The sequence below is a fragment of the Melospiza georgiana genome, chromosome Z, assembly GCF_028018845.1.
Source record: "Melospiza georgiana isolate bMelGeo1 chromosome Z, bMelGeo1.pri, whole genome shotgun sequence".
Taxonomy (NCBI): domain Eukaryota; kingdom Metazoa; phylum Chordata; class Aves; order Passeriformes; family Passerellidae; genus Melospiza; species Melospiza georgiana.
This window is the reverse complement of record NC_080465.1, coordinates 68,254,717-68,281,594: the sequence shown is the minus strand read 5'-3', so window position 1 is coordinate 68,281,594 and position 26,878 is coordinate 68,254,717. Positions and strand designations below refer to the sequence as shown.

General features: G+C 35.1%; 1 protein-coding gene across 4 annotated transcripts in view; it reads right to left on the bottom strand.

Annotated features, from left to right (window-relative positions):
• The window catches only part of TMEM161B (transmembrane protein 161B), a 49,341-nt gene that overhangs the window by 9,245 nt on the left and 13,218 nt on the right, over nt 1–26,878 (bottom strand). For 3 of the 4 annotated variants that reach the window (XM_058043278.1, XM_058043277.1, XM_058043276.1), the window contains 9 exons: nt 23,040–23,137; nt 21,220–21,376; nt 16,413–16,564; nt 15,838–15,898; nt 13,987–14,127; nt 10,809–10,922; nt 9,557–9,731; nt 7,414–7,510; nt 1,527–6,496 (listed from right to left, as the gene is read on the bottom strand). In XM_058043278.1, the coding sequence (XP_057899261.1) occupies nt 6,219–6,496; nt 7,414–7,510; nt 9,557–9,731; nt 10,809–10,922; nt 13,987–14,127; nt 15,838–15,898; nt 16,413–16,564; nt 21,220–21,376; nt 23,040–23,137 (1,273 nt within the window). In that variant the 3' untranslated portion in view covers nt 1,527–6,218. Of the gene's footprint in view, nt 1–1,526; nt 6,497–7,413; nt 7,511–9,556; nt 9,732–10,808; nt 10,923–13,986; nt 14,128–15,837; nt 15,899–16,412; nt 16,565–21,219; nt 21,377–23,039; nt 23,138–26,878 lie in introns of those variants that run through there. The other variant, XM_058043279.1, reaches the window with a different exon arrangement.

Here is a 26,878-nt window from a genome sequence, read left to right as displayed (position 1 = left end):
TTTAACAGTATTCTAGTAGTAAGAGGAAGCTAAAATTTACATATATAACACCAGAGTCTTCTCCATTTGGCAAATACTGAAATGAAGGTAGGGGAATCTTTTTGTCTTAGGTCTTTATTCTAGAGCAGAAAGTACTATGTGCTTTTCACTTAAAGACAAAAATAAGTAAGACTATTAACTGATAAACAACAGTGAGTTAGTGTGTTCCCAGTAACAATGAGACAAGTAGAAGATTTAAAGTAAAATATTTATAACTTGGAAGATGTTCCCTGTGCAATGTGTAAGATGTCTACTTTATGAAAAATTTTAGGTTGAAATTATTAAATAGCATCTTTGCATTAATATTTCCTCACATAAATAGGAAGATTGAAACATTAGACAGCTTTCAGTATCTTCTATTACAGAATTTTTTTCCAAGTATAATCCTCCTAGAAAGCCTTACATACTGTTAACAATGGAGCAAAGAAATGACCAAAGATAGGAAAAATAAAAACTGTTGGCACATCATGACATGGGTATGAACTGCAGTTATGAAATATAATTTTGGTGCCTTTTTCTTTGTCCTATGCTTTTATGAAAAATACTGTGAATATGTATTCTGGAAGCTTAGAGCACATACAGGAAGCAGAGTTACTATGAACAGAAGAAGAGAGAATAAGTCTGACTTTAAGGAATTTTAAGCCAGGTTTTAAAAAATATATTGCAGCACAATAAAAGAATAATGGCTTACTACTAAGGAATTTGTAAAAAGCTATTCAAACTATTTTGAGATATGTATTTTATAGACAGCAGGGTCATTATGGATAGTATGTTGTTGTGAAAAAATGCTGCAAGTAAAAATTCTAAAGGCTCTTGACTGATGTGTAATCACATGGAAAAAATCTGGTATTTACAGGCTATTAATACTTCAGCCTAAGCAACAAGCTTTAAAAAAAATAGCATAGAAGTTTTTGACTTCTAGTTGCAGGCACCGATATTAATTTTAAAAAATGAAAATATGAGCCATGGTATTAGGATTAGAAATAATTTCCAATAAAAACACCATTGAAATCAAAGGTATAAAAATACATATACACTGGCATGCAAAAACAACATCCAGTGCAATATTACCCTCCTGGCAGTCCACAGTGAGAGAATGGAAAAAGTTAAGTGCAGCATATACAGATGTCAGTAAAATCAGCTTGGAACATGTTGGCTTCATGATCTCACCTAGGAGGAAGACCTTTAAATCTAGTACTCAGGAATGCAAATGAGACACACCATCTACTTCATCATACAGTACATGACTGTATGTGCTGCACAAGTCACAAAGCATGGCAGGCCTTCCTAGAAAAGTAGTTGCACAAAAATCACTCTGAAGCAGACACCAATCTGAATCAGCCTGCTTGGTGAGATCAGACATCTGGCTTCTAAGCATCTGTTGCCTAGATGCTCTTTAGAGTAGGTATCTGCGAGGTCAAAATATTGCTTTCTTTACCATTTGGGATTTAGGCTGTAGATGCTAAAAATAACAGTCTTACTCATAATTCACATTTAATATTTTATTTGAGATACAAGTAAACTGCTGCTGCCTTCCTCCATTAAGATTTTGCTCAGGCATACAGATTCCTCCAAGAGAACACAGAGTATTCTTTGGCCTTGTTCTTGTTCAATGTCTCCATTTTGTCTGGGCACTCAATTCTTAAACTTTTAGTTGAAGTGTCTAGGAACTTTATAGTGACAACATTAACTGTGGGGTTAAGTCTGAGTGTAGAGGTGCTGTGTGGAACAAATTAATGTGCAAAATGTGTCATGAGAAAAATCATGAAGCATAGTATTTAAAAACTGATCAAAATTATCTCCATGAAAAGCACAGCTATTTGAGAATACAGAAACATAAGGCCTTTTACCTTGGAGAACCTTCCAACAGCTTTAATATCAGATGTGCTCAATTTTCTATTTGATATATCCCAAATGCCTATTACCACTTAGGTGTAGTTACTATAAGGAAGCACAGCTCTTTGAATTGTTCCTTGGAAGTTAGCTGAAATTTCCTTACTTGCTAACCCTACACATAATGAGGTGATGCTGCCTAAATGTTGTGTTGATGTCTTGGTAGCATTTTTGTTCTTAAAACAAATTTGACTTTACAATCCAGGGAAGAATGCATTTCTGTTTAAACACCTTGCAGTACTTGTGACCCAAATGAGAAGAACAGCTGCAACAGAAATTAATTTTCTGCAAGTATCTTCTGTACAAGGATGTTCTCTTGTACTGATGCTACTATTTAATCTGTGGATCCTTTATGTAAGCGAATTCTGGAGGAGGGAAAGACTGTGCAGCCAAGAAAACCTCGAAATCTGGCATAACCTATAGTTTGAGAAGGAATTAAAAGAGGACAAGTGTAGCCTGAGAATGTCACCTACGAAGTGTAAGAATAGGCTTTCTATAGTCTATTCTCCTGTTCTTAATCAATGTCTCTTAGCTCAGAAATAGCCCAAGTGTTATGTTTGGACCTCCCTGAACTTGCTGGAAGACTTGGATTTTTTGCTGTCTTAACCCTTTTTCTAAAGGGACCCACATAATAAAAGTGCAGAGTTTAAACAAATATCAACAAGTTTGTTCATATTTCAGATGGAATTTTAAGTTATTTGAAATATTTAAAGGAACTAATCCTTCAAAAATAGATAAATTTAAACTAAACAGAAGTCAAAATACAATCTTGAACTAGTTTAGCCTACTTGGTTCTGAGAAGGGAACACAGGGACAGTGCTGTAGATCGGCAATGGAAGTCACATGACTAAGAGAGGAAAAGAGACCAGAATTTAAGAAGAAACAGACATGGACTCTTTACCACAGGAACATTTCCTTCTAAAATCTCTCAGAAACTAAGGGACATCTCACTGTGGCCTCCCAGTACTTAAAGAAGGCTTATAAAAAAGAGGGAGAATGACTTTTTGCACAGGCAGGAAGTTATAGGACAAGGGGGAACACTTCTAAACTAGAAGAGGGGAGATTTAGATTAGGTATTAGATGGAGACTCTTGCCTATGAGGGTGGTGAGGCAGTAGATAAGGTTAGCCAGAGAAGCTATGGCTGCCCATCTCTGGAGGTGTTCAAGGCCATGTTTGATGAGGCTAGAAGCAACCTGGTTCGGTGAAAAGTGATCCATTCCAGATTCATTCCAACCCAAAACATTCTACAATTTTTTAAATTAAGTAGTGGGCAAAAAGCAAGACAAAGTGTTTAAGAAACCTGAGTAACACCTACCAACCTTTCAGTCACATTTTATTGCTTTTCCATTTCTGCAAGATGCTTTCCTCTCATTGCCAGGTGCCGCTAAAGGTCTCCATGAAACAAACAAAAAAAGGCATTTGACAGCTGCTGTTTCAAAGGAACTTACTACAGAAGTAAGCAGATATTCCTTTGACCCTTACACAATATATATGGAAGTCAGGACTATCAGGGTTGCTGATTTTCTTTAAAACACATTTTTGATCATATCACATACTTGTCTGAAGCACTGCTCACAACCTTAGCAATATGGTCCCTCTGGTTTCACAGTCACCACATGTTTCAAAGGTTTTTATTAGCATATTTTAGTTTTTCATAAGCCTTCTGGACTCATGTCAGGATTAAATGGACCCAAAGAAGGACCGTCTCCCACTCACTAATGACCAGAAGGTCAACCATTCGATTCTGCACAACAATGGTCTGTAGAACAATGGAGCAGCTCAGCAGCTACAAGCACTGATCTTCATGTTTGTAACACTAGGTGCCTATTTTTCACTGTGATCAGTATAATGTCTGAATTGTAAGTCAGCATGAGCTCTTAGCAAAAGCTTTGCGCAGTTGAGCTACACGATCCTTATTACTTTTGCTGAATGCATTATTATAGAACTACAGTTCACTTTTGCTTATAAGCTTTCAGAATGACTGTTAGCAAAAACTGTTAACATTATTTTGAAGTATCTCCAAGTATCCAAAATTTACTCCTTCAGATTTCAACAACAGGTTACATCTCCTATATAGTGAGCTTCATCAGGCAAGTTCACTATCAGAATCAAACTGTTTTGCATTGTTTTATTTTTCTGAATAAAAGATTGGCATTGAGCACCTAACTCTAACTTAAAAGCTGGCCTTACTAATTCTGTTAGTAATGATGTATCTCGCAATGATATATCTTGAACTAATGTGAAAGCGGGTGCAGTGTTACTGGACCTGTCATATTTTGCCATTCAATTATTCATCTGAAAAATACTTCCCAGGAATGACTGAAATTTGAAACTATGAGGTCAAATTTAATTCTTTAGGCCAATTCACAGTTACGCACTTGTCCCTATTAGTTACAAAAAGTTGGTGTGAAAACAACAAAGCTTGCAGTCCCAGTCACACTGAAATACTGCAATGAAACCAGTAGCATCATGCAAGGTGTTCTCAGATGTCCCAAACCCATGCAGTAGGTACTATGCTGGTGTACACAAATCTTTCTCCAGTAAATGCAACTTAACAAACTAATAAATAACTTTAAAAGCTTTCAACACAGCAAGATAGTTTATCACCAGCTTAAAATCTTGACTTTCTGCATTCATCGAGTTTGTTCTCCCATATGGTAGGTTTGCTACATATTAAAAATTAGTTAAGCTTTTCCATTTATAAATGCTTATTATATGCCAAAGCTGTACACAAATTCAAGAGAAAAAGAACAGTAACATAAAACCAGCCAGTATTAGTTAAAAAACCCACTGACCTCTGTGAAGTTTAATATTAACTGTTTAAAAAAGCTACTGCATATAAATCCCCATTCCTGTTTTGCAAATACACAAAACATCTGAAAAACTGTAAATAATTTTATGACTGGAATATATCTATCCAGTTAAGCAAAAATTGTAAAGTTAATACTTTGCTCTTTTTCTTACTACATGGCTGTTTTATTATACAGAAAATCTATTTCTGAAGCCAAAATATATTAATTATCATTATATGGTCAAGTTAGCATAGATTAAAGTGGCAAAAGATGATGATTTGACAGAACAGAAATTTTAAGATTAACAGTTTAGGTAGATCTTTTCTTCCAAGACATAGTAAGTTCTTTAGTATACTTAAGTACCTCTAAAGAGGCACAAAAACCAAACAGCCCTTTCAACTGAACTGAAAAAAAAAAGAAAAAGAAAAAAAAAAGAAAATTAAAAGTTTAATTTCAAAAGGGAATCTTGAAATTATTAGAAACATATACACCCCTCTCCTATAGCTCTGTAAGATACATTCAGGAATTTAAAATAAAGATTCCATATTTCATACCTTCATATATATTATATATTTGATATATAATATATATGTACATTACACATATACATACACTAGCAGTCAGCAGGATTAAACTGTTTTGTTTTGAAATGTTTGACTGGTGTCACTAATTATTTTCTATTCTTTTGTAAACTCAATGGAATTTATCTACTACCTCAAAAGAAGAAATTTAAAAGATCCAGATGCAATGTGTGGATCAATACTAGCACCAATACAGATGGCCATTAATTCAAAATGACTGCAGGGACTGAAATAATATAATTGTTATAACTCTCTTCTTACTGCACAAGCACTCCTGCAAAATATGTAGGCAGCAATACCTGTCAGGTACATACATCTACTCCTCTTTAATTTATATTTTATACAACTTTCCTTACTGTAATATACAGTATCTCTTTTGTCCTGTTGGATTTTTAATTTTCCAAGGAGAAAAGTGATCAATAGTTATCCAACAGATCCATTTTTTTAAAATCCCCTCTCTCTCCTTTCACTTGTATGGCTCAGTTTCAGGACTTAATTGATAGGCAGCTACCATCACTATGTCCAGTACCCTTTGAATACAGTTCAGTCAGTGACTGTTGATGCTTAAAAACCAAATTTTTGAGTTTGGCTCACTGTTTATGGAAACCAAGATACCCAGAGGTCATATCTTTTCAGCATGCTTATCACCATCTACAACACAATAATGTCAGTCAGTCCCAGGACTATAACTGAATTAGTTACCTACCATTTGGGTAACAAGTATAACCAACCCAGTTGCAATTTTAAACATTTTAAGATTATTCACCCTGAGAACACCAAGGAAGTCTTTAAAAATAATTATGACATGTTTTCTCTTCACATATATAGTTTTCTTTTCTCTTCATCTCCTCTTGGGTACCTGGGATACCTTGTATCTAGAATGTGACCTCACACTTGCTCAGTCAGTTGACTTCATGCCACAGTCAGGTACTGGTGATAGAAGAGACCAAAAAGGCTTGTAGAAAAAAGGCAAGCAGCAATCCACCAAGTGAGGAAAGACAGGAGTCCCCGGAACAGGAGAGGAGTGAAAATATTCTTTAGGCTTCCCAGAGCCATCGTTATTTGTATTACAGTTACTTTCATCTTTCCATCAGCAGGTGGAGACTCAGAATAAACAGAATTGGGAAGCAGACTGCTTTCTACTGGAGTGTCAGAATTCAATCCTGGGTAGATGCCCCAAGAATAATTACCTGTTAAAAATAAACAAGTAACAGATTTTTGTAGAATTAAATTCAACTTATGTTAATTCAATCACTCTACAGGTCTTTGATATATTTTTAATACACACACACACACACACACACACACACACACACACACACACACACACAAAATGCTGTTTTTATAACTTTGTAAATACAAAGTATATTCATCTGGCTTCCTGGTCATATCAGGAAGTAGGATGAATCAATCCTACTTCACCCTGGGGTAGGATTCATCTTGTATTTTGACATCCTAACATCTACATGTGATATAGCTGCCTTGAAACCTCTGTATGTCCTGGGTATGACTGATCTTACCAGATGGAGACGTCTACTCTAAGGCAGGATGAATCGCAACTTAATAAAGTCGATCTCTATCCACTGCCTTTTTGCAAAGAGAATGATACAACCGCATGGCAGGCTATGAAATACAAGTCTCACAGGAAATAAAGAAAAGAACCCAAACCAGAGCTACTTCAGATCTCCCATTAACTACATGAACACTCTATCTCACAATTTCCATTCTAAAAGCCTACTAATGATAAAAAAGCTGAAAAATTCGTGTATGAGATGTTAATGAAGTACAGTCAATCATACTTTATACAGTCCACTTTTAAAATACTTCTAAAAAGACATATATTTCAACAGAAGTAAACAGTTTAATTGATTGCATTACACAATCTCTCAGAAATAAATAAAACAAATTAGCATGTAATTGGAAGATATCAAAAGCAGCAACAGAAATAACTACTTACAAGACACATATGAATGTTTTAAATTACAGGAAACTACAAGATGTTTTTGTATTGCAAGTACTCATGAATTCTAATTCTCTTTAGTCAGGTGAAAATAAAAAAAGCCCTCTGTAGAACAGAATAAACTACTGTTGATCCAATTTTGCCTACCTAGTGTTTTTAAGAGCAGAGTTGTGTGAAGAAGCATTACCAATGGTGCAACATACTGCAGTGCAATTACACAGAGATAATAGAATACCCGAGCCACCTAGAAAAAAGAAAGAGTATAAGTTCATGATTCCTGGTTCATCAAAGCAGACTTTTATGAACATGTCTAGAAAAAACAATTTACTAAAAAAAACCAGTATTTATGCACTAAAGCTGTTTTAAGAATTTTCTAGTAACTCCTGGCATGGGACATATTGTCTTCAAAAGACCTAATAAAGAAATCCCCATAATGAATTCTAGTTTCAGGACATTTACAAAACTGAAAAGAAGGGCTGAAAGAAAACAATTAAAAACATCAGATCTAAATAAAAAATAGAGAATCAATTTTGCTTCTGCAAACTGTATGCCATTATTCAATGACTCCTACTTTAATATACCAGAAACAAAATTAAATATATATGTTTAATTTTTCAAGTTTCCGGCCATTTACAAGCTAAATCCTATTTCAAAAATGAAGTAGTAGTCTAAAGCCCCATAAAAGGTAAATGAAAGCTTCATTACTATTACAGTCCTTTTTCAAAAGTGAGATATTTTTAAGATTTCCAACTGGAAAACATTTGTACTTTAGAAACAATGATAACTTGAGTTTTCATTAGATCAATAACAGCATTTAAATGATCCTTATTTCAGTCATACACCATGGTTCATCAAAGTCCATTCAGATATATCCCTCCCTCTACTCTCCCACAGGTTCCATTTTTCTCAAGATTGTAACATTACGTATTTTTATAAGTTATTGACCAAAAAGATTAAATTAAATAAAGATGGGAAAAAGTGATAAAATAAGAGCAAGCAAGCAGTGAAATAAAACTACTCATGTTTTATAGAAGAAGAGAATGCAGGTTGGCAAAAATGATGGAGATAGATGTGATAGTTTTGGGAATACCTCTCAACAGGCTTCTTAATGAGCATGAATAAAAAAATTAACATGAGAAAGAAAAGTAGTAAGACATTGACAGAAGAAAAAGCATGAGACAAAAAAATTTGTCAAAAAATTGATGGAATATGACAAAAATAACAAATTAAAAAGTAACGATCACTGCAGAACGACAGACAGGAAAGAATTCACTGGCACAAATTCCTAAAAAAGGTAAAGCAGATATGATTAGTAAAACAAAACAAGTCACAGGCCATCTAGTAACTAGGGCCTTCTCAAACAGAATATATGAAGATGGAGAAATGGATATAAGAAATGCCACATGGAGAAGACATTAATGTTTTACAGGTAGGAATAAAATTCCCAGTATTAAAATAGCACATTTACAGCAACTGGGACAGTTCCATCCTAACCAGCTGCTACTACATGTACTTCATAGATTTTTTTCCTGGAACAAATTCCTAGCCACTTTGTAAATAACTACTGCACCTTCAGACTATGGCATTTAGACACTTAGTGTAACTACATGTAATAATGACAATCCTAGAAGAGGAGTCTCTGTCTTTACGGCATGCTTCAAATATTCTGCCTGAAACAGACCCCAACTCAGCAAAATCATTAGACAGCACTATCATACAACAATAGAAATGTAAGTTTATTTTGCAGACAACACACAACAGCCATTCTATCTCATCCATTTGTTCAAGGTATGCTTTACTACTTTTCTTTTAAAAAAAAGAAACCTTGGAAAATTTGTCTTGTCCACAATATGATAAGTAATTTTTTAACTAGGCTGGTACACTTCTAAATGGTCTGACAGAATCAAACATCTGTCATTTTATTCCAAAATATAACCACCTTGTCATAAATTTTCCCTCAATTTAAAAATCATAGTTGGTAACAGTATATTACCCTTCAATAAAAATTCAATTTTTTCTTTCCCATGTTGTAGTTACAGATCACCACTCCTTGGAAAGGATCTTTTATAAAAACTTCCAAATAACCCAGGACAAACTACCCGCATAACAGAGATGATATATCTCTCCATATTTTGGTTTGCCGGATTTTTCTGTATTTTTATAGGAGATATAGTCTAGAAAGCTTCATTCAGATTTGAGCTCTGCTGCCACAGAATACAACAAATTAGAAAAAAATCATTTCCACAGTCAAAATACTACAAATATATAATCTAAGTGCCACCATACTTACCATTTTTTGTAAATCAACCATACTTATTCTACCAGCTTCCTTTTTCATCTGGTCCACGCTTTTCTGGGCTAAATTCAGATAGGCCTGTAAATGATGACGCATCATAGCCAACCGTAAAACACACAACAGGATTATAATCCACAATCTGATGGTATCAAATGTATCTTCTGACATTCTGTGGATAAAGAAAAAGGGTAATGCTGTTTTCCGAAGACCACCTACTGCTACAGTTATTTGTTTTTATCATGTGTAAAGCAATCTTGAGACAAACTGTCAAAAACAGTTAACACAGGAACTGTAGTTATGAAGTTCACATGCAAGTAATGCCTTCTATTTCTCTTTCCCATTACTTCTCAGTAGCCCCACAGTATAGATCCAAATTAGTATTCGTTTGTCTGTAAACAATAGCAGTTCTTAACTGCCTAAATTCTAAGAAATGAAGGCTGGACACTAAAAACGAAGACTTCTCAGATAACTAGAGGTTTTTGGACACACAGGACTAGATAGTAAATAGTACTAGATTGTAAATGGTAGCACTAAATTGCATCTAGTACTAAATTGTATCTTCAGACACCTGAGATAGCCAGTAAAAGCTCAACCCTCATTTTAAGATAAACTGAGAAACAGAAGACATGCAAAATATGTATATCTGTTGTGTTTCATGTAATAGCTCAATGGTCACAGGATCACTTAAGAAGGTTATCTCATCTCTTTCAAGTCTATTTTGAATTAGCAAGACTAATTGTGACAATGACAATCAACTCTACTTATACATCATTTCAAACACTACTCTTCCTGGAAACTCTCTCCCTTTCTATATTCTAAGTATTTTACCTATCAATTCAATACCACTTCATCAGTATGTAATATTAAGACAAACCTCCTAGCTTAGTTCTCATGCCAACATATCTTGACTGTTTTCACTGAAACCACTTCTCTCCTACACCAATATGCAAGACATAAGGTTCCAGCAGGTAGCAAGGTGGTATTCCACCCCCACAAAAAACAACACATTACTGCCAAGGAGTCATCAAGAGACAGCAGTTTCTTGGGAACCACTACCTTAACACTCAACATTCCGCAACTCATTCTTTTGAAATAACAGATGCTCCTTATAATTCAGCTGCATCTTCTACAATACCTCTGACAGCCAATGCTATTAAAGTCTTTCACGTTTCTTCAACTTGCAAAGAGCGCTAAGACAATGTTTTGTTCTCAATACCCCAGAAAGAACTTTTAAATGAAATCTTACAAAGGAATGCTCTCTTTGCCCAAAGGTGGGCTCATAATGTAGTCCTTAGTGATTGGTTTTACCCACAGTAGAACCATAAATAAAGGTGCCAAGAAGTTTATATGTAGCAATGTTCTGAAAAAAGAAAAAAACCAGGGAACTTAGTAAATGAAAACAATGACCATATTGTTGAAAGTATATACAGATTCAAAAGGAGAAATATTAACTTTAAAATAATTGGAAGAAAGATAAATAAGAAAATTTCTTCCCTATTTTATAGGTACGGCTTACATTTCAACAAAACAGTAACATTATATATTGTGAAATCACACTGGATTTTGGCTTTAAAAAGAAGAGGATAAACAGTTGTCAGAGGTCAGATTACACAGTTTAATGAAGCATTTTATTTAGAAACCCTGATTAAATTAAAGTTGGTACTTACATTAAAGATACTCAGACCAAAAAAATACTGTATGAAACTGCACAACAAAAATAAAAGTGGTACTCTTTAGTAATTTTTGAGTACAACCTAGCAGAATTTTAAAAGGGGATACAGTTTCTGGAGTTCTCCCTTAAATAATATCCTTCTTTATTTCTAAACTTCTAAATTTTCTTCTCTATTTCTAAACCCATTTTCCCCAATCATTTTTCGTTACTAAAATGAAATGAGAACAGTTGAAGGGATTGGGTTGTTTTGTTAGCAGTGTTTCCTCACTAATAGTATCAGGTTTGTCTCTACCTTCACTACAGTACTTCTGCACGACAGAAAAAATTATGTAATCAAAAATTGTTCTAAAGAACACAAGACCTTCTTGATTGCCAACTATCAAGCTTCCTAAAACCACTAAAATGTTTGCATAATACAGAAGCTGTCATCAAACACAAATTTAGATCTTCGGTTTCAGATGAAGAAATAAACCCTGCTAGCTATTAAGTGGTGCTTGGGAATGCAACAGCACCAAGGATCGGCCCAAAGCATTTAATTAGATTGTGAAAGCCTTTTACCTGAGCTTCTACCTATTTAGGAGATCCTACTGAGTTAACGGACTGGAGTAATGGACTGCAATGTGCCAAAGGGTGGTGGGAATCTCTATTTTTTTTGTTCTTCTTTTTGTTTGTGTTTAATGGAACTGGAAGTAAGGCTGAAATACTCTTGATGCAGACTCTGGCAAAGGAGGAAATGTGTATGAAAATTGTACAACTTTGTTAAGAGGACTCCAAATATATGCAAGTAAGGATACTACTGCTAAAGAAAAAAAATCAAGCCAGTTCTCAAAACTGAAAGGGACACCAGATGATTTCTATTCTGTTTACCTAAAAACAATGAACTTGCTCCCTACACTCATAAAAGAATAACAATAATAATTTTGAACATATTAGTAAAATAGTTCTTGCTCCTTAACCTTTAAGTTTTGGGGCTTTTTTTGGTCAGTGCTCCCTGCAAGTTAAGTGTTCCATTCCATTAAGGAATAGATTTTGTGTTGGATATTTTTTAAGCTGTTTTGTTTTGGTTGTTTTGTTGGGTTTTAAGAGAGATTTGTGGGGTTTTCGGGCAGCTTAAGGGATGTGGGGGCTTTTAGTTTGATTATGGTTTTTTCTTTGGTTTAAGCTGTTTTTGTATTTTGTTTAGTTGGTGAGCTTTTTCTTTGCAGTTGTTTTGGTTGAGGTTTTTTAAGTAGAGTATGTATTTGACTGCAAAGATAGACATTGTTTTAGTACCCAACTTAGAGAGCTTTTATCAGTGACAAGTCATCCTCATTTACAATCCCCCCTCTTTAATCACTGTCAAACAAGTGTAGTCAATAACACTAACAAAAATGCATCAGCAAGGACAAGTTATGTTCTTCAGGTTTGTTAGAACCTATCACTTGACAAATATTCTTTATAATGGCTTTATCTAATTATATGGATACCTTATCATGTATCCATTTAATACTCATTTAATGTAATTTTCACATTGTTCCCGTTGAATAGTCTATTGGTAGACTTTCAAAAATAACTTGGTGGTGTTGAACAAAGTTATCTTCAACAACCAATTCTGATACCGTCTAAAGAAGCTAGAGAAGTTTTAATTTTCATAACCACACTTCAGTGGATATTAATTGCCCTTTAGTTCTTAATTAATGGATTTTTGTTTCAGAGAGTTTATATTTCTGCCTAGGATGTTATGTCCATTGATCAAAGAAGATGCTGGAATACTTAGAGAAAAGAGACAAAGAATTTTAAAATAGTGAGAACTATAGCAATTAAGAACTAAGGAGTTTATCTGTCTGGAAAGAACAGATTAGGAAGTGACTCAGTCACAGTCTACACACAGACAGAAATGTAACAGCAGATAAAACAATCCAGTAGCTGGCTGCTACATAGAAAATTACATTGAGTGCAAGTGTACTCAATGCTTATAAATTACCAAGACTGATGGACTCACTTCAAACAGATTAATTTTTAAGCTGGGCATTCCTGAAGGGAAAGGAAAAAATATGCAATTTGAACAAAAATTATTTTCCTACTGGAAAACATAGTGGTTCTCTTAGGAAATTTACCACACTGAATACCTAAACTGCCCTATGCTGCAGAATCTGTCATTAGCATGTACTAAACATCAACAGTCAAGATCTCTGAAAGCCACTTGGAGTTTCACCCTCTCAACCAGAGAATGTTCAAGAGAAATAGTTAAATTGGACAGAACATTTTACTACCATATGGAAGGATGGCAGAAAATGAAAATACTCCTTTAAATTGGTATTAACATAGGACCCTAATTAAATATTCTGGGTCATTTTTGCATTTTATCCTATGCTAAATTTATTAAAGGAATAATTCCCATCTGTAAGTGTGGGTGAAAAAAACCAGTCTGTGGTCATATTTGTATTTCCTGAAGATTATCTTAACTTCTGGAAAGACATGATGGTGGAAAGAAAGTTGGGCACACAGACATTCATGGTGGAGTTTTTGCAGGAGGAAAGGAAAGCTCCTTTAACTGAGACTCTTAATTACAAGGCAAAGAATGTAACAGACTGGCAAAGCACAGGTTGAGCAGAAAGAGGCAGGTGGCAAATCTGCTCAAGATACGAAAAGCAGGCAGCAACAGAAGTCTTAAGTCACTACCTTCTTGTTGGAATAGTTTGCTTAGACATTTTTAGACATAAAAAATTTAAGACTGAGTAGCATATACCTATTTGCATATATTTTCTCTTACTGTGTTATTTTTTCTGTAGCTAAATTCAGAGCATCCAGATGCATTTGAGCCAGTCGCAAGCCAGGGAATGTCAAAAAAGCACCAATAAGTGAACACAGAACAGCCAGGAACAATTTGAAGGTTAGTTTAGACACAGGACCCCTAAAAGAAAAGAAAGGAAGTAAGCATTTTCTTGCTGAGGACGTTGGGGGAGCGGGGAGTATCAGAGACTACTTTCAATCCAACAGTATCTAACACTTAATAAAAAAAGCCAACAGTATTCTATAGGCTTCCTCCAAAATACTAGCATTATTAAAAACCAATCAGAAATTAAATTTTTTAAAAATACTTTCAAAACCAAACCAAATAATCTATTTATTTCCTAGAAAAACAGAAAACCTAATTTACTGACTGTGAGATATTAATTTGTTAGTATAGAAGAAAAAAAAGAACAATTTTATATTGTAATTAGCAACAAATTACATAACAGAAATAGCTAAAATAGAATGAATTTCATGATTGTGTTTTTAAGAGGAACAGATGTTTCATAAGTTGAACTGCTTGAAGACAAAATGGATACTTTATTCTACCATTATCCATTAAAAATCGCTATCAAACAGTTATTACTGCAACTTTTCACAGATTTATCTGAAATGTACATATGGTCGATAACATGTCTCTTCTAAGTGATTAATATTGTACATAAGAAAAGCTACGGGAAAAGTATCTATGATCAAAGAAATCACAGAATTAATCACATAATTAACAAAAACAGGTTTACACAAAGAAAAAAAGAGAACAAAACAAAACCCTCAAACAAATAAAAAACCATCATAGTTACAGTGAAATGTAACTAGCAGATCAAATAGGAACAAAACCAAATCTAGTGATTCAAATGATTTTCAGATCCTTTCTTAATCTATGTCACCTAAACTAACAAGAGACACCATCATTAACATGGGTACTGCTAAAAAAGGCAAAGCACTGCAATAATTTATAACTAAACAAACAACATGAAAATGAATACAGAAGGTAGTGACTTTGCAACAGTTTAGGAAAGCATATTAAAGAAAGGCTAAGAAACACATGGGATTCAGGTAATGGTTTCCCATGAGTTTATTCATAAATTACACTGATCTAGTTTGAGGAAGCTTCTGTTCCTCAAAAATAAAGATATGCCATGGCTTCTGCATGATACTTGAGATCTTCCAAGCAAGACATTCAGTGTGCTCCCAGTGATGAAATGGTCCCTAAATTTTAGCACACAAGTATAAGGAACTGTAACAGAAATCCATTTTGCAATATACAAAGCCTGCCTATTGTATATTTATGTAATATCACAAGATATGGCATGCTCCTTTAACAGTCTATATGAGGCTTGGATGCCCTGTAGCAAGCAGATGTTTTTGCATGACAGGAACACAGCTATAACCTGAAAACATGAATAACACAATTTATTCCTAATACGAAATTTAACACAAACTCCATCTTGTAGCTTTTGCACACTCCTCCTCTTACATGCCATAGGAATGACAAAAAATACTTCTCTATTTAAACAATCCTTTTTGAAGGGAAATACTGTGAAAAAAGTGTTTACAGTTTTGAACTATATTTTATGAACTACAATCAAAATGTCAGTAATTATCTCCATATTGAAATGAAAACTTTAATGCAACTTCAGTTACTTGTGGGTACTTTTCAGATCTTTCCATTAATCTCTTTAAAGTGTTGTAGGGATTATAATCATGTACAAAAGCAAAACATGCAAGACAAAATCTTGCAAACAAAATCCAAATGGTTCATAAATTCACATATAGACAGACAAGTTAAAAATTCACATATAAACAGACAAGTGTATTTTCAGAAACTTACTGGGATTCCAAACCTTGTTTTTCGAGAAACTGCATAGCACTCTCTGAGAAATTCGAGAATCCTGCAGGGACATATATATTTCTTTCATTACAGTACAAACAACGAATCCTTTTTGTGAAATAAAGTGTAGGGTAACAAGTCATTTTTTAAACAATTTTTCATATGTGTAACAGAGCTCTCTCATGTGCTAATTAGTTGGCACAATAAAGTAAAGCTTGATTAACAACATCTGTAATATTTGAACACTTTGGGAAGATGAAAAAAGATAACTTTTTAAATTCTTTTCTAGTTAGGGAGCTACACTTTACTATGGAAGTCAAAGGGGGCTAAATCTGTAACTGGAAGGCAAATACAATTAACAAAACAAACAACCTAGGCAAAAAATAGACTATTTAAGAGAACAGTAGGAAAAGGTACAGGATATTATCTAGAATCTTCATTCCGAAGCAAATTTCCTTAGAAGCATTTAACTTACAGCATTCATTTTAACACAGCTTTTCTCAAAAACTCTGGAAATAATTTATTCAGATCATGCAATCACTACAGCTGTTTCAAACACTAAAGAAAGGAGTTACCTGATTCCAATCCAAACTCTAGATAGTTTTCTGTCACAATGAGTATTGCCATGGCTTTCACAAAGAAGAAAAAACCAAAGGTGACACAGACTGATCTTTCACCTCCATCTTCCACTTTGAAATAGTGCGTAGTCAATGAAAACAGTACCTTACTATGTAATGAAAAGGTCAAGGAAAATCAAGTTTGTAAAATAACAAAGAATCTTATAACTAAGAATTATAATATTTTATTCTGTTCATCCACAAGTTTGTTCTATGATGTGTATTTATTTCTTTGGAAGGTATTACGTGTTCAGTCGATTTCAGGTTAAATTACAGAACACATTAAAGCATAATGATCTCATAACGCATAGCCAGGAATACTCTGGAGTAGCATTTTGATTTAGGCTTACTTATAGTAAGAAAGAAGACACATGAAAAGATGAACTTATATTTCTCCCCTTTCAGATAAATCCTTTTGTTTGGAAAATACTTTTAGGATCAAATCCAATCATCATCCTAAGACCAGCAAGTTCACCACTAAGCCATTTCCTCAAGCATCCTTTTATCTAGCCCTACTGCCATGAAGACAAACATTTAAGACATCACCTGCTCTGTTATCAGAGTGTTTTAAAAATATTTTTAAAGTATTCTTTTTTACACATTTCTAAATCAGTTCTCAAGTGTAACAGATTAGAATAAACTTTCCATTATACACTCTTATTACTACGAACTGCAGCTCATTATAATTTAAATGGTACGCAATATCCAGCCCAGATTTAAATAAAGTATTTGGAGATAATTCCAGGCATTACGTTTTGAAAAAACGTAATTTACGATTTGAAAAAAATACAGACAAAAAGGAAAAAAAAAAAGATTGTAAGTGTAATCTGTAGCACTTTTTTCCTCCACTATGCAATAATGCAGTTGAATTTGCCTATTTCTAATACTGAAATAATATTAATATGAAGAGTACATGAAAACATTTTTGGGGGTATCTATTCAGTAAAACATTTGAACAGTCATCAATCTCTCAAGAAACAATGACTATGCTTCAACAGGCAGCACGCATTTAATATACACACTGCTGAATTTCATACACGCAGAAAGATTCTAATATACCCTATGTGGTCTAGGGACAGCATCCAGTAATTGTAATCTCATACAGTAACCACCTTCAGACCCCTCTATACTTTACAGAAAGAACTCATACATTAAAAGGAAGACTTAACTCATCCCAAAAAGATGTACATAACAGATCATACAGACTATGTTCTGGATGTTGTTTCTCTAATAACACATGCTTAAACCAAGGCTCTTTTTATAGCTAGCGGCATTAATCACAAATTGAAAACACCCTGAAGCTATACAAAGGACTTAATAAGTTTGTGATCAACAAACCTAATCTATCATCAGATTTATGACCCCCCAGATACTTTATGACTTCAAGTATGGATTGTGCCTGAAGGATTTGGAAAATTCAAGGAGGAAAAAGAAAGCATTCCAAAATTATAGTGCAGATCCATGATTATGCAAACTACACATGACCATTGCTCCTATTTTTGGGTTGGAGAAGATTGAAGCATTATGGCTGGCTTCATCGCTTCCTTCCACTGCAAGACCTAATATTCAGGATGTACTGAAAGAATAATTTAGGAGTATTTAGTGCTAAGTTAATAGAATGCCTGCACCAGTTCCGCCCTTCATTTAGTTTTTTTTTTGCCACAAGAGGAATTATAGAATTGTATACTTTGCATTTTGTATTTAGTTGCAGACATTGTAGAAATCATGGTATACCCTTTTACAAAAATAATTATATTTTTTTTAACTGCTGCGATTATTGAATTCTTTAATTTTATAGTTCATAGGTTGAGGTGAAAGAGATCCATCTTCTGTTCCTACTAAAACACATGAAAACTCCGAATTCACAGAAGCAGAGAACATTCTGAGTTGGACGGGACCCATAGGATCATCCAGCTCCTAGGCCTGCACAGCACCATCCCCAAGAATCACACCATGCACCCGACACTGCTGTCCAAATACTTCTTGAACTGTCTGGCTTGGTGCTGTAATCACCTCCCCAGGGAGCCAGTTCCAGTGATCAATCATCCTCCATGTGAAAACTTTTTCTTAACATTCAATCTAAACTTCCCTGACTTTACTTCAGGCCTTCCCTGGCCTAACTTAACTTCAGGTCATTTACTTGAATCCTGTCACTGGGCACCACAGAGAAAGAGATCAGGGTCTGCCCCTTCTCTTCCCTCACAAGAAAGCTGTAGGCTGAAAAGGCCAAGTGACCTCAGACACTCCTCATACAGCTTCCCCTCCCTCATTCTCCTCATGGCTTATTTAGACACTTTAATAGCTGAATGTCTTTCTTAGCGCAGGACAAACTGGTCAAGCTTAGCGCAGGACAAACTGGCCAAGCTGGGCAAGTTTGCCCTCCTGGTTGCCAGGGCACTGATGTCTCACACTCAACTTTCTGCCAACCAGCAGCACCAGTGCTTTTCTATGGCCCTACTTCTCTGTTCCCTGGTCTGCCCATACAACCAGGGTTGCCCCATCCCAGGTGCAGAATCCAGCACCTTCCCTTGTTGAACTTAGAATGGTTGGTGATTGCCCATATCTCTTTGGGTTTGATTTTGTTGAGGTTACTCTGCAGGGCCACCCTGCCTTCAGGGAGTCAACAGCTCCTCCCAGTTTTCTATCATCTGAAAACTTGCTCTGTATCCTCAGTACAACTTTTCACCTTTTAACACACTGGCACGAAACAGAAGAAACACTTGTCAACAGAACACAAAATTGCTCTATATTTAACTTTGACATATCATGTTGACTACTTTCTGTCAAAAATATGTAGGCAACCAAATTTTTCTGAGTCTTCCATTATCATAGAATAATTTCTGGTCTTGACATATTGAATTAATGAGTAGTTGAGTAATTTTTAAGTATTCTCTGCATCCCAAAAGCCTGATGTCACAATACAGGAATGAACCCCTTCTGAAACCTCATCTAACTAGGTTCCACTGACCCCAGGAATTGTTACCAATACCCTCTGTATTGTACGTCTTCCTACAATATACAATTCACAACCCTGTTTCACCTAGAATTGCAATTACTATAGGTTTGTTTAAATTGATTACTCCTGAGATACAAGAGATGAAGCAAACAAGGCATTGTCACCGATAAATCTAAGAGTACATTGTGGCTTTTGTATTAGAAGCTTTTTTTTCCATTAGTTCTATTAAACTCCCCCTCATCCTTAAAAATCAGAGTGAAAGGTGTTGGCTATCTTCTGATTTTGAAACAGTAGCCACCTCCTTATCCTTCCTTCTGCAGAAACTAAAGTAAAATTCTCAACCTCACACCAAAAAAATTAAGGATGTGCAGTAACAATTACACATTACCTATACTACAGCTATGATACAATTAAAAGGTGCCCAAGAGCCAGACAGTGATTTTCTTCCCACAGTAGACTAGAAAAACCACCTTTCGGACCATGGATCTGTTCACTGACATGTCTAAGGGCAAATACCTGATCTGGAAGTATGCTAACAGACATTCTTTTACCCAAATGTGAGTTGACCTTCTCTTCTAGCAAGTTTCTATACATTACAAGGAAAAAATTCTGGAGAAATTCTATGATTTATGCTCCAGTATACTTAGAAAAGAACCCCTGTCCACGCTATAAAGGCATCACACATTTTAATAATTATCAAGGACAGGCAAGCATGAAGCATATTCAGAACTCTTAGACAAATGTAACCAAACATTAGAGTTCAAGGTTTTATATAACACCAGCAGCTACTGCCAATATTACAAAACAACTGACCAAACCACAACACATTAAGAATCTTTAAAACTGCCATTTATATAGAGGAAACAATTTTGAATATTCAAGACGTTTATCAACTGTAACTTAGCATTTTATCTGGTCTCAGCCGCTGAAGGAGCAGAAGAGCTGTAGCAATTCACTTCCCAGTTCACCTTTCTATAACATGCTCTTTTAAAAGCCCTTATTCCATTCTACTGCTTTATCTCCAATCATATCTTTAAAGTGTAACTTTCCTCCCTAAAGCAGCAGTCTGGATTCATATGTGGTACACAGGTAATTACCATGCAAGCATCTAAGTGTGATAATGCCTTCTCCAGTAAAATAAATTTAAAAAATTAACTGCCTCCTCCATAACAAAACAAACATTTTATGGTTCGATAATGCCTGTTTCCTAAATACTCCACTTCTGTTTCCCTCAGTTTCAGAGGTGAGTTTAGCTTTTCACAGACCTCAGTTTCTACAACTGTTTACATACCTTATTTTCTGTAAGAATACCTTGAATGTATTTTAAAATTATGAATTCACACATGTATTTTTGCAGTAAACTAGTATACACATCACTGTGCTATTCTGATCAAGAAGTATCAGATTAAACATATTGAAAAAAAGAAGCACACTAAATTTCCAAACTTCTTCAAAAGCTGTACTTTATGTACACATAATCATTTCTGATTGCCAAATTGAACAAAATCAAGTTAGTTTAGAACCACTACATACTACAGATCAGCACTAACTATCTTTGCATACATGCATTTTTCTCCTAAATGGTCTGGTATTAATGTTAGCAAGCTAATGATACCAGCATTTGCAAAGAGCACGTACAGCGTATATATTATTTAACAATAGCATTAGCTTACAGGACCGTTTTTCCAAATGCCACATATTTTTGTGTCCCGCCCATCAGTGGCATGGAAATTTATGTGAACTGCAGAATTATGTAAACTATTCGGAACTATTCGGTAGAGGGGGATTCAACACAACAGAAAAGGATACACTGCAAAACCCAAGACAAGCAGACACCACACTATGCTGATATTCATTTCTTGTGAGGGCTTCATAATGCTGTAGTAGACCTCGGTCACCACATACACAACTGTAGCTGCAACAGTGAAATCCACCAACCACTGATATTCTGGAAAGTAATGCAATGCTGAAAAATATATGTTTGTGAATGTTAAAGGTATGTTTTAAGGCAGTTACTTATATATATAGAATGGAGCAGCAATTAAAAGAGGTTTTCAACTGTGTCTTAAGTGTATTGAAGTCAAATTTAGGTAGACCAAGATCAACCAAGTGAAATGTAACATTGAAAAAGTTACTTAACAATGTTAACATCATTCTTTACTTCTGTCATCCAATACTTAATAACTACTCGAATTTATAAGGCTTCAGAGGTTTTACTATTTTATCACCTCAGTTTTTATACATTAACATCCTCAATCCAAAAAGCATACTTAATTTAGATTTCACAACACAGAGAGTAAGCAGTTTTCCAGTTGAGTCTGGCTGCAATTCCAGGTAAGAGGGTTTGTTTTGACTCTTTGTTAAAGATTGAAATCTCACTGGCTATCATATATTATATTACAAATAAACAGTGCTTTTTATTTTACAAACCCCCCCATCTAAGATACCTGATGGATTGCTCATCAAGATTTTGTTAATACATTCTATAAAGCAATAATAGTTGTGTAAACTTCATTGTAAAAATTCTGGGAATCATACTGTGTTGCATATAGGCTAGATGCTATGGAGAGAGTTCCCATAGGTATTGGAAACTCCAAAGAACCATTTGTGACCACACAAATTGTCTCCCCCAAACACCTTCCCTACATTCAAAAGTGAGAAAACACTACTGAACATTTGACTTGACTACAAGCTACCTGTTGGCAAAGATACGAAACTAGGCAAACTTAAGTATTTCCAAGTCCTACACTTGTTATTTCGAAATAACAATCTGGTTAGATTTACAAACAAATTGTATATTTTATTTTTCAAACACAGTCAAACCCTACCTTGTATCATTCAGGTTGACAATTACATGACATAATTTCAGGTAAGTAACACTAATTGAAACTTGTGAATGTTTTGTTTATTTACTTCAAAAACTTAATTTATGCTACACACATGCTGTCTCCTACAATGAGAATATATATCCTTTCTTTCTATATTTGTCCAGAGTACACATAAATATAAATATGTGTAGAAAGAAAATATGTATCACATACATACTCATATATGACCTTTCTGTACAGAATGACAGATTATTATTTAATAATCAAAAATTACCCATCTAAAAAATAATAGTCATACTTTCCACTTCCTTCAAAACACTTAATGCTGCATATTTCTGTACTATCGCTTGCTATTTTTAAACATTTTACCTGAATGTTTGAGATGTACGGCTGAAAGGGCTTAGGTTCCAATGCTACAGCACATACCCTATGTTAGATGAGCAGAAAGTATGACTTGATATCTACCCATTGTTATTTTCTTGCACAAAGTTAAAAACTCTATTTTGAATAGAGAATTATCTGATTGTTTCAGTGCTGTCTCATATTGCTATAACTGATAAAGTTATGCTTTACATTGGCTGTCATCTACTCATCCTTTTCCACAACACTGCTATTAACTGTCACTCATAGAACAATAAAGGAGACTCAGCCCTACTAACCGCTTTCTCATTTATGATCAGTTTTGCATTCTATTCATCCACATTCTACAAAAAAGACATTTCAGCATTAATTACAAATATACACTTGATAGAAAGAATCAGGATATATTCGAAATAATGTATTATTGTTGCATACTCTTACCAATAGTGTCCCTTTCTGTTACAGATTTTGTTTCCAGATGAAGATCAATATCTTTTGGAATGGTTAAGGGTTTGTTTTCAATATGACCATTATATTTTCTGTAAAAGAAATAAATAAATAGATAGTACAAGCATGGGTATGACAAAATAATTTTTTCAATATAGAATGACATTTCAAATTTTAGAAAAATGCAGAATGGTTTTTTTTTTCCAAATACAAGTATTTTTATCATTTTAACTAAAAGTAGAACTTCAAGTTAAAATCTTGGAAAACAACCAGATATGTCAATGGCTCCCATCTATAACTTGACAGACTCTGATATACCACGTGGTATGGATTTAAACGGCTTCCAGCTGCTTCAATCTGAGCACGTATTGGATCAAGGTCCAGAAGACAGTTTATTTCAGCCCACTGATTTTATCTATTCAGAGCTACAGGGTGTTACCAAGTCAAAAAAAAGAAAAAAAAAAAAAAAACACTTGCATCAGTCCTTCTTGTCACAACAAGCAGGTACATCACATGAGCTGAACTAACCTAGATCTTTGCAACGTCCAACCTACTAGCCATCAAGTGAAGCAATTTGAGGTATCTTTCTAATCTAAAAGGATGTATATTTAGACCAAAAGGTGCTTTTCATCTGGAGCTCTCAAACTATACCAATATCATGATTTTCACTTCCCTGAAATTAAGTCATACTAGATGACTTTAAATTAAAAACCCAGCACACTCTTAAAAGAAGATTAACAAAGTTAAATAATTTAATCTGGTAGACCAGCATTAGTAACTAATGTAAAACTTCCTTCTCACACTATTTAAAAAAAATCATTAAAGGAGATCAGAAAATGCTTTACTACATTAAAAAAATCATACCTAAAACTTAAGACCTCTAAAAGGCTAGAAGAAAACAATAAACTGCCACATTTTACAATATCACCTCTGAAATTAGAAAAAGAGAGCTGGGTTTTCCATAGGAAAACAAATTACTGCAATATAAGCATTAAAAAGAAATCAAATCAATCATGAACTTAGTTTTCAGGAATGCTTTCATCTCAGCACAAATGTGAGAGGAAAATACAAGCACAAAACATTAGTAAACATTTTCAGGTTATATTAATGGACAACCTATAGATAGGAATCTAAAGTATTACCCAAAAAATTCAGTTATGCAAATCTACAAAAGAAGTCCCAAACACTGCCCAAGGACTATACTACCTGCAAGCTCCTGTGTACTTCCATGCCTGCAGCTGTACTCCTGATTTTTTTCCTACTACCTGTATCCAGGAGTACTGTCATCTTGAGTGAGATGAGCATTTTTACCACTGAAGCCGTTTCAGATCAACAAAACTTGGTGTTCCTACACTTTAATTATCCCAGAGCCCCACAGTCCAAGAGGCACAGACAGAATCTACCTAGGACCATTGAATGCTTTAGTTCAAAGTAATTCACAGTAGCTATGGACCTTTTCATAAGCCTAATAATTTTGTATAATACAGACAATTTAGAAGCAGAAAACCTGCCTAATATTCTTGTGTTCCCAAAGCCTACAGTATAATACACTGAAGGGTAATATGTGCTGAATAAAATTAACTAAAATTTCACACTACAGCTGTTTCTAAGGCAAATTTTCAAGCAAGCTCCTTGTACCTCCTTTAACCATTTCTCTTTAAATTAGTTCAGACTGAGAGTGTATTTAAGGAGCTGGTATTTCCAAGACTATGGTCCTGACAAAGCAGATTCTTTATCCTGCAAAGTATTCTTTATCATGGGGAGTATAAAACAGACGCATCTTTATTCTCTCACACAATCTGTTTCACATCTCCTTGCTGGGATGACTCAGAAGATGTACATTCCATTTCGTGCAACCTAGATCAGTAAATCCAAACCAACTCAACAGGAACAATTCCCACTTAACCATGGTTCTTCACAAACCATAGTCACTTCTTTCAAGAACACAGAGGTACACTAATTCATTAAAAAAAAATTATTATTCATTCAGCAGTTAAACAAGTAAAGCAAACAAAACATCATTTAAGCCTCCACATTACTGCTTCAGTTTCTTTGAAGTTTTATATTCCCCTTTGACTAACATTCACCATGATACAAACACCTACTACTACTACTGCAAAAGACTGGCAAGGCTGAGGAAAGGCAATAAGAGCAAAGGCACAATTATTATGTAGAAGTACAATTGCGTTTTTCAGTTTCAGGCTCCTACGGGTGGACTTAAAATTACATAAATTAAGTTACTTCATATATGAATAAATACCACTGGTTACATAGATAATTATAAATTATGTTCTTATTCACAATTATTTTGCTTCATTTTTGTCACAGAAAACTGTTAAGATAAAAAGACATTCTTAATTTTAAGGAATGTTGTAAAAAAAAAATTACTACTTTACAAGGAACAACTTAACCCAGAGATTGGCAGTGAATGATGCTGCATCAAGTTGGCAGCTGGTCACTCATAGTGTTCCATAAGGCTCAGTACTGGGCCCCATCCTGTTCAAGATCTTTATAGATCATCTGGACAAGGGGATGGAGGGCACCCTCAATAAATTTCCAAACACTAAGTTGGATGGGAATGTTGATCTCCTGAAGGGCAGGAAGGCTCTTGGGAGTGATCTGGACAGCTGGATTGGGCTGACAACAATGGCATGAGGTTCAACAAGTCCAAGTACTGGTCCTACACCTGAGTCACAAAAACCCTATGCAGTACTACAGGATGGGGCAGAGTCACTGAGAACTGCCCAATGGAAGAGGATCTGGGGCTGCTGGTTAACAGTGACTGAACATTAGCCAGCATGGGTCTAGAGGGCCAAGAAGACCAAGCACATCCTGGCCTGTGTCAGACATAATGTGGGCAGCAGGACCAGGGCAGTGACTGTATTCTGTAGTCAGCACTGCTGAGGTCATACCTAGAATCCTGTGTTCAGTTTTGGGCCCTTCACAACCAGAAAGACATTGAGGGGCTCAAGCAAGTCCAGGGACACGGAACTGGGGAACAGTCAGGAGTACAAGTTAGATGAGGGGAAGCTGAAGGAGCTAGGGGCTATCAGCCTGGAGAAAAGGAGGCTTACAGGGAGCCTTTTTGTTCTCTACAACTGCCTGAGGGAAGGCAATAGGTCCATGTGGGATGGTCTCTTCTCAAGGTTAACTAGTAACAGGATAAGAGGACCTAGCTTCAAGCTGTGCCAGGGGAGGTTCAGGATGGACCTGAAGAGGAATTTTTTTGTGTGGAATTGGAATGGGCTGCCCTTCTTGGGCAGTATTTGGTGGAGTCGTCATTCCTAGAGGTTTTTAACAAATGACTGATGTGGCCCTCAGGGCTGCAATTAACATGTGATCAAAGGTTGATCTCTTTTCCAACCTAAAAGAGGCAAATACAATTGCCAACCACGCTGCTTAAGAGCTAGGAAACAGGAAGAAAAGTTAGATTACAATTAACATTATATGAGCAGTGCACAGATTAATTCAAAACTTAAGATTTATAAGGGAGTTCATTCTGGGATAGAAGAAACAGAACTAGGAAAAAACCTCCTGTGTTGCCAAAAAGAAAATCACAGTGGATTGTCTGGTTATGAACAAAGCCAATTTAGACATATTTCATCAACATGGGCAGTTCCACCATCTCAAGATGTCTCAGTTCTTGATGCAGCTGTACTTTTGGTACAGCTGTTTGGAACTTCATGTCTGAATTCCAGAAATCTATTTCCACCTTAAGCTGGTAAGACAGCTATTCAATCCCCTCAGTTGTCTTTTGATAGATTCAGAAAGCCTAGCTCTTTTAGCCCCCTTGAGTAAGAAAGACTTTGTTTCCTGGATGATCCCAGCAGCTC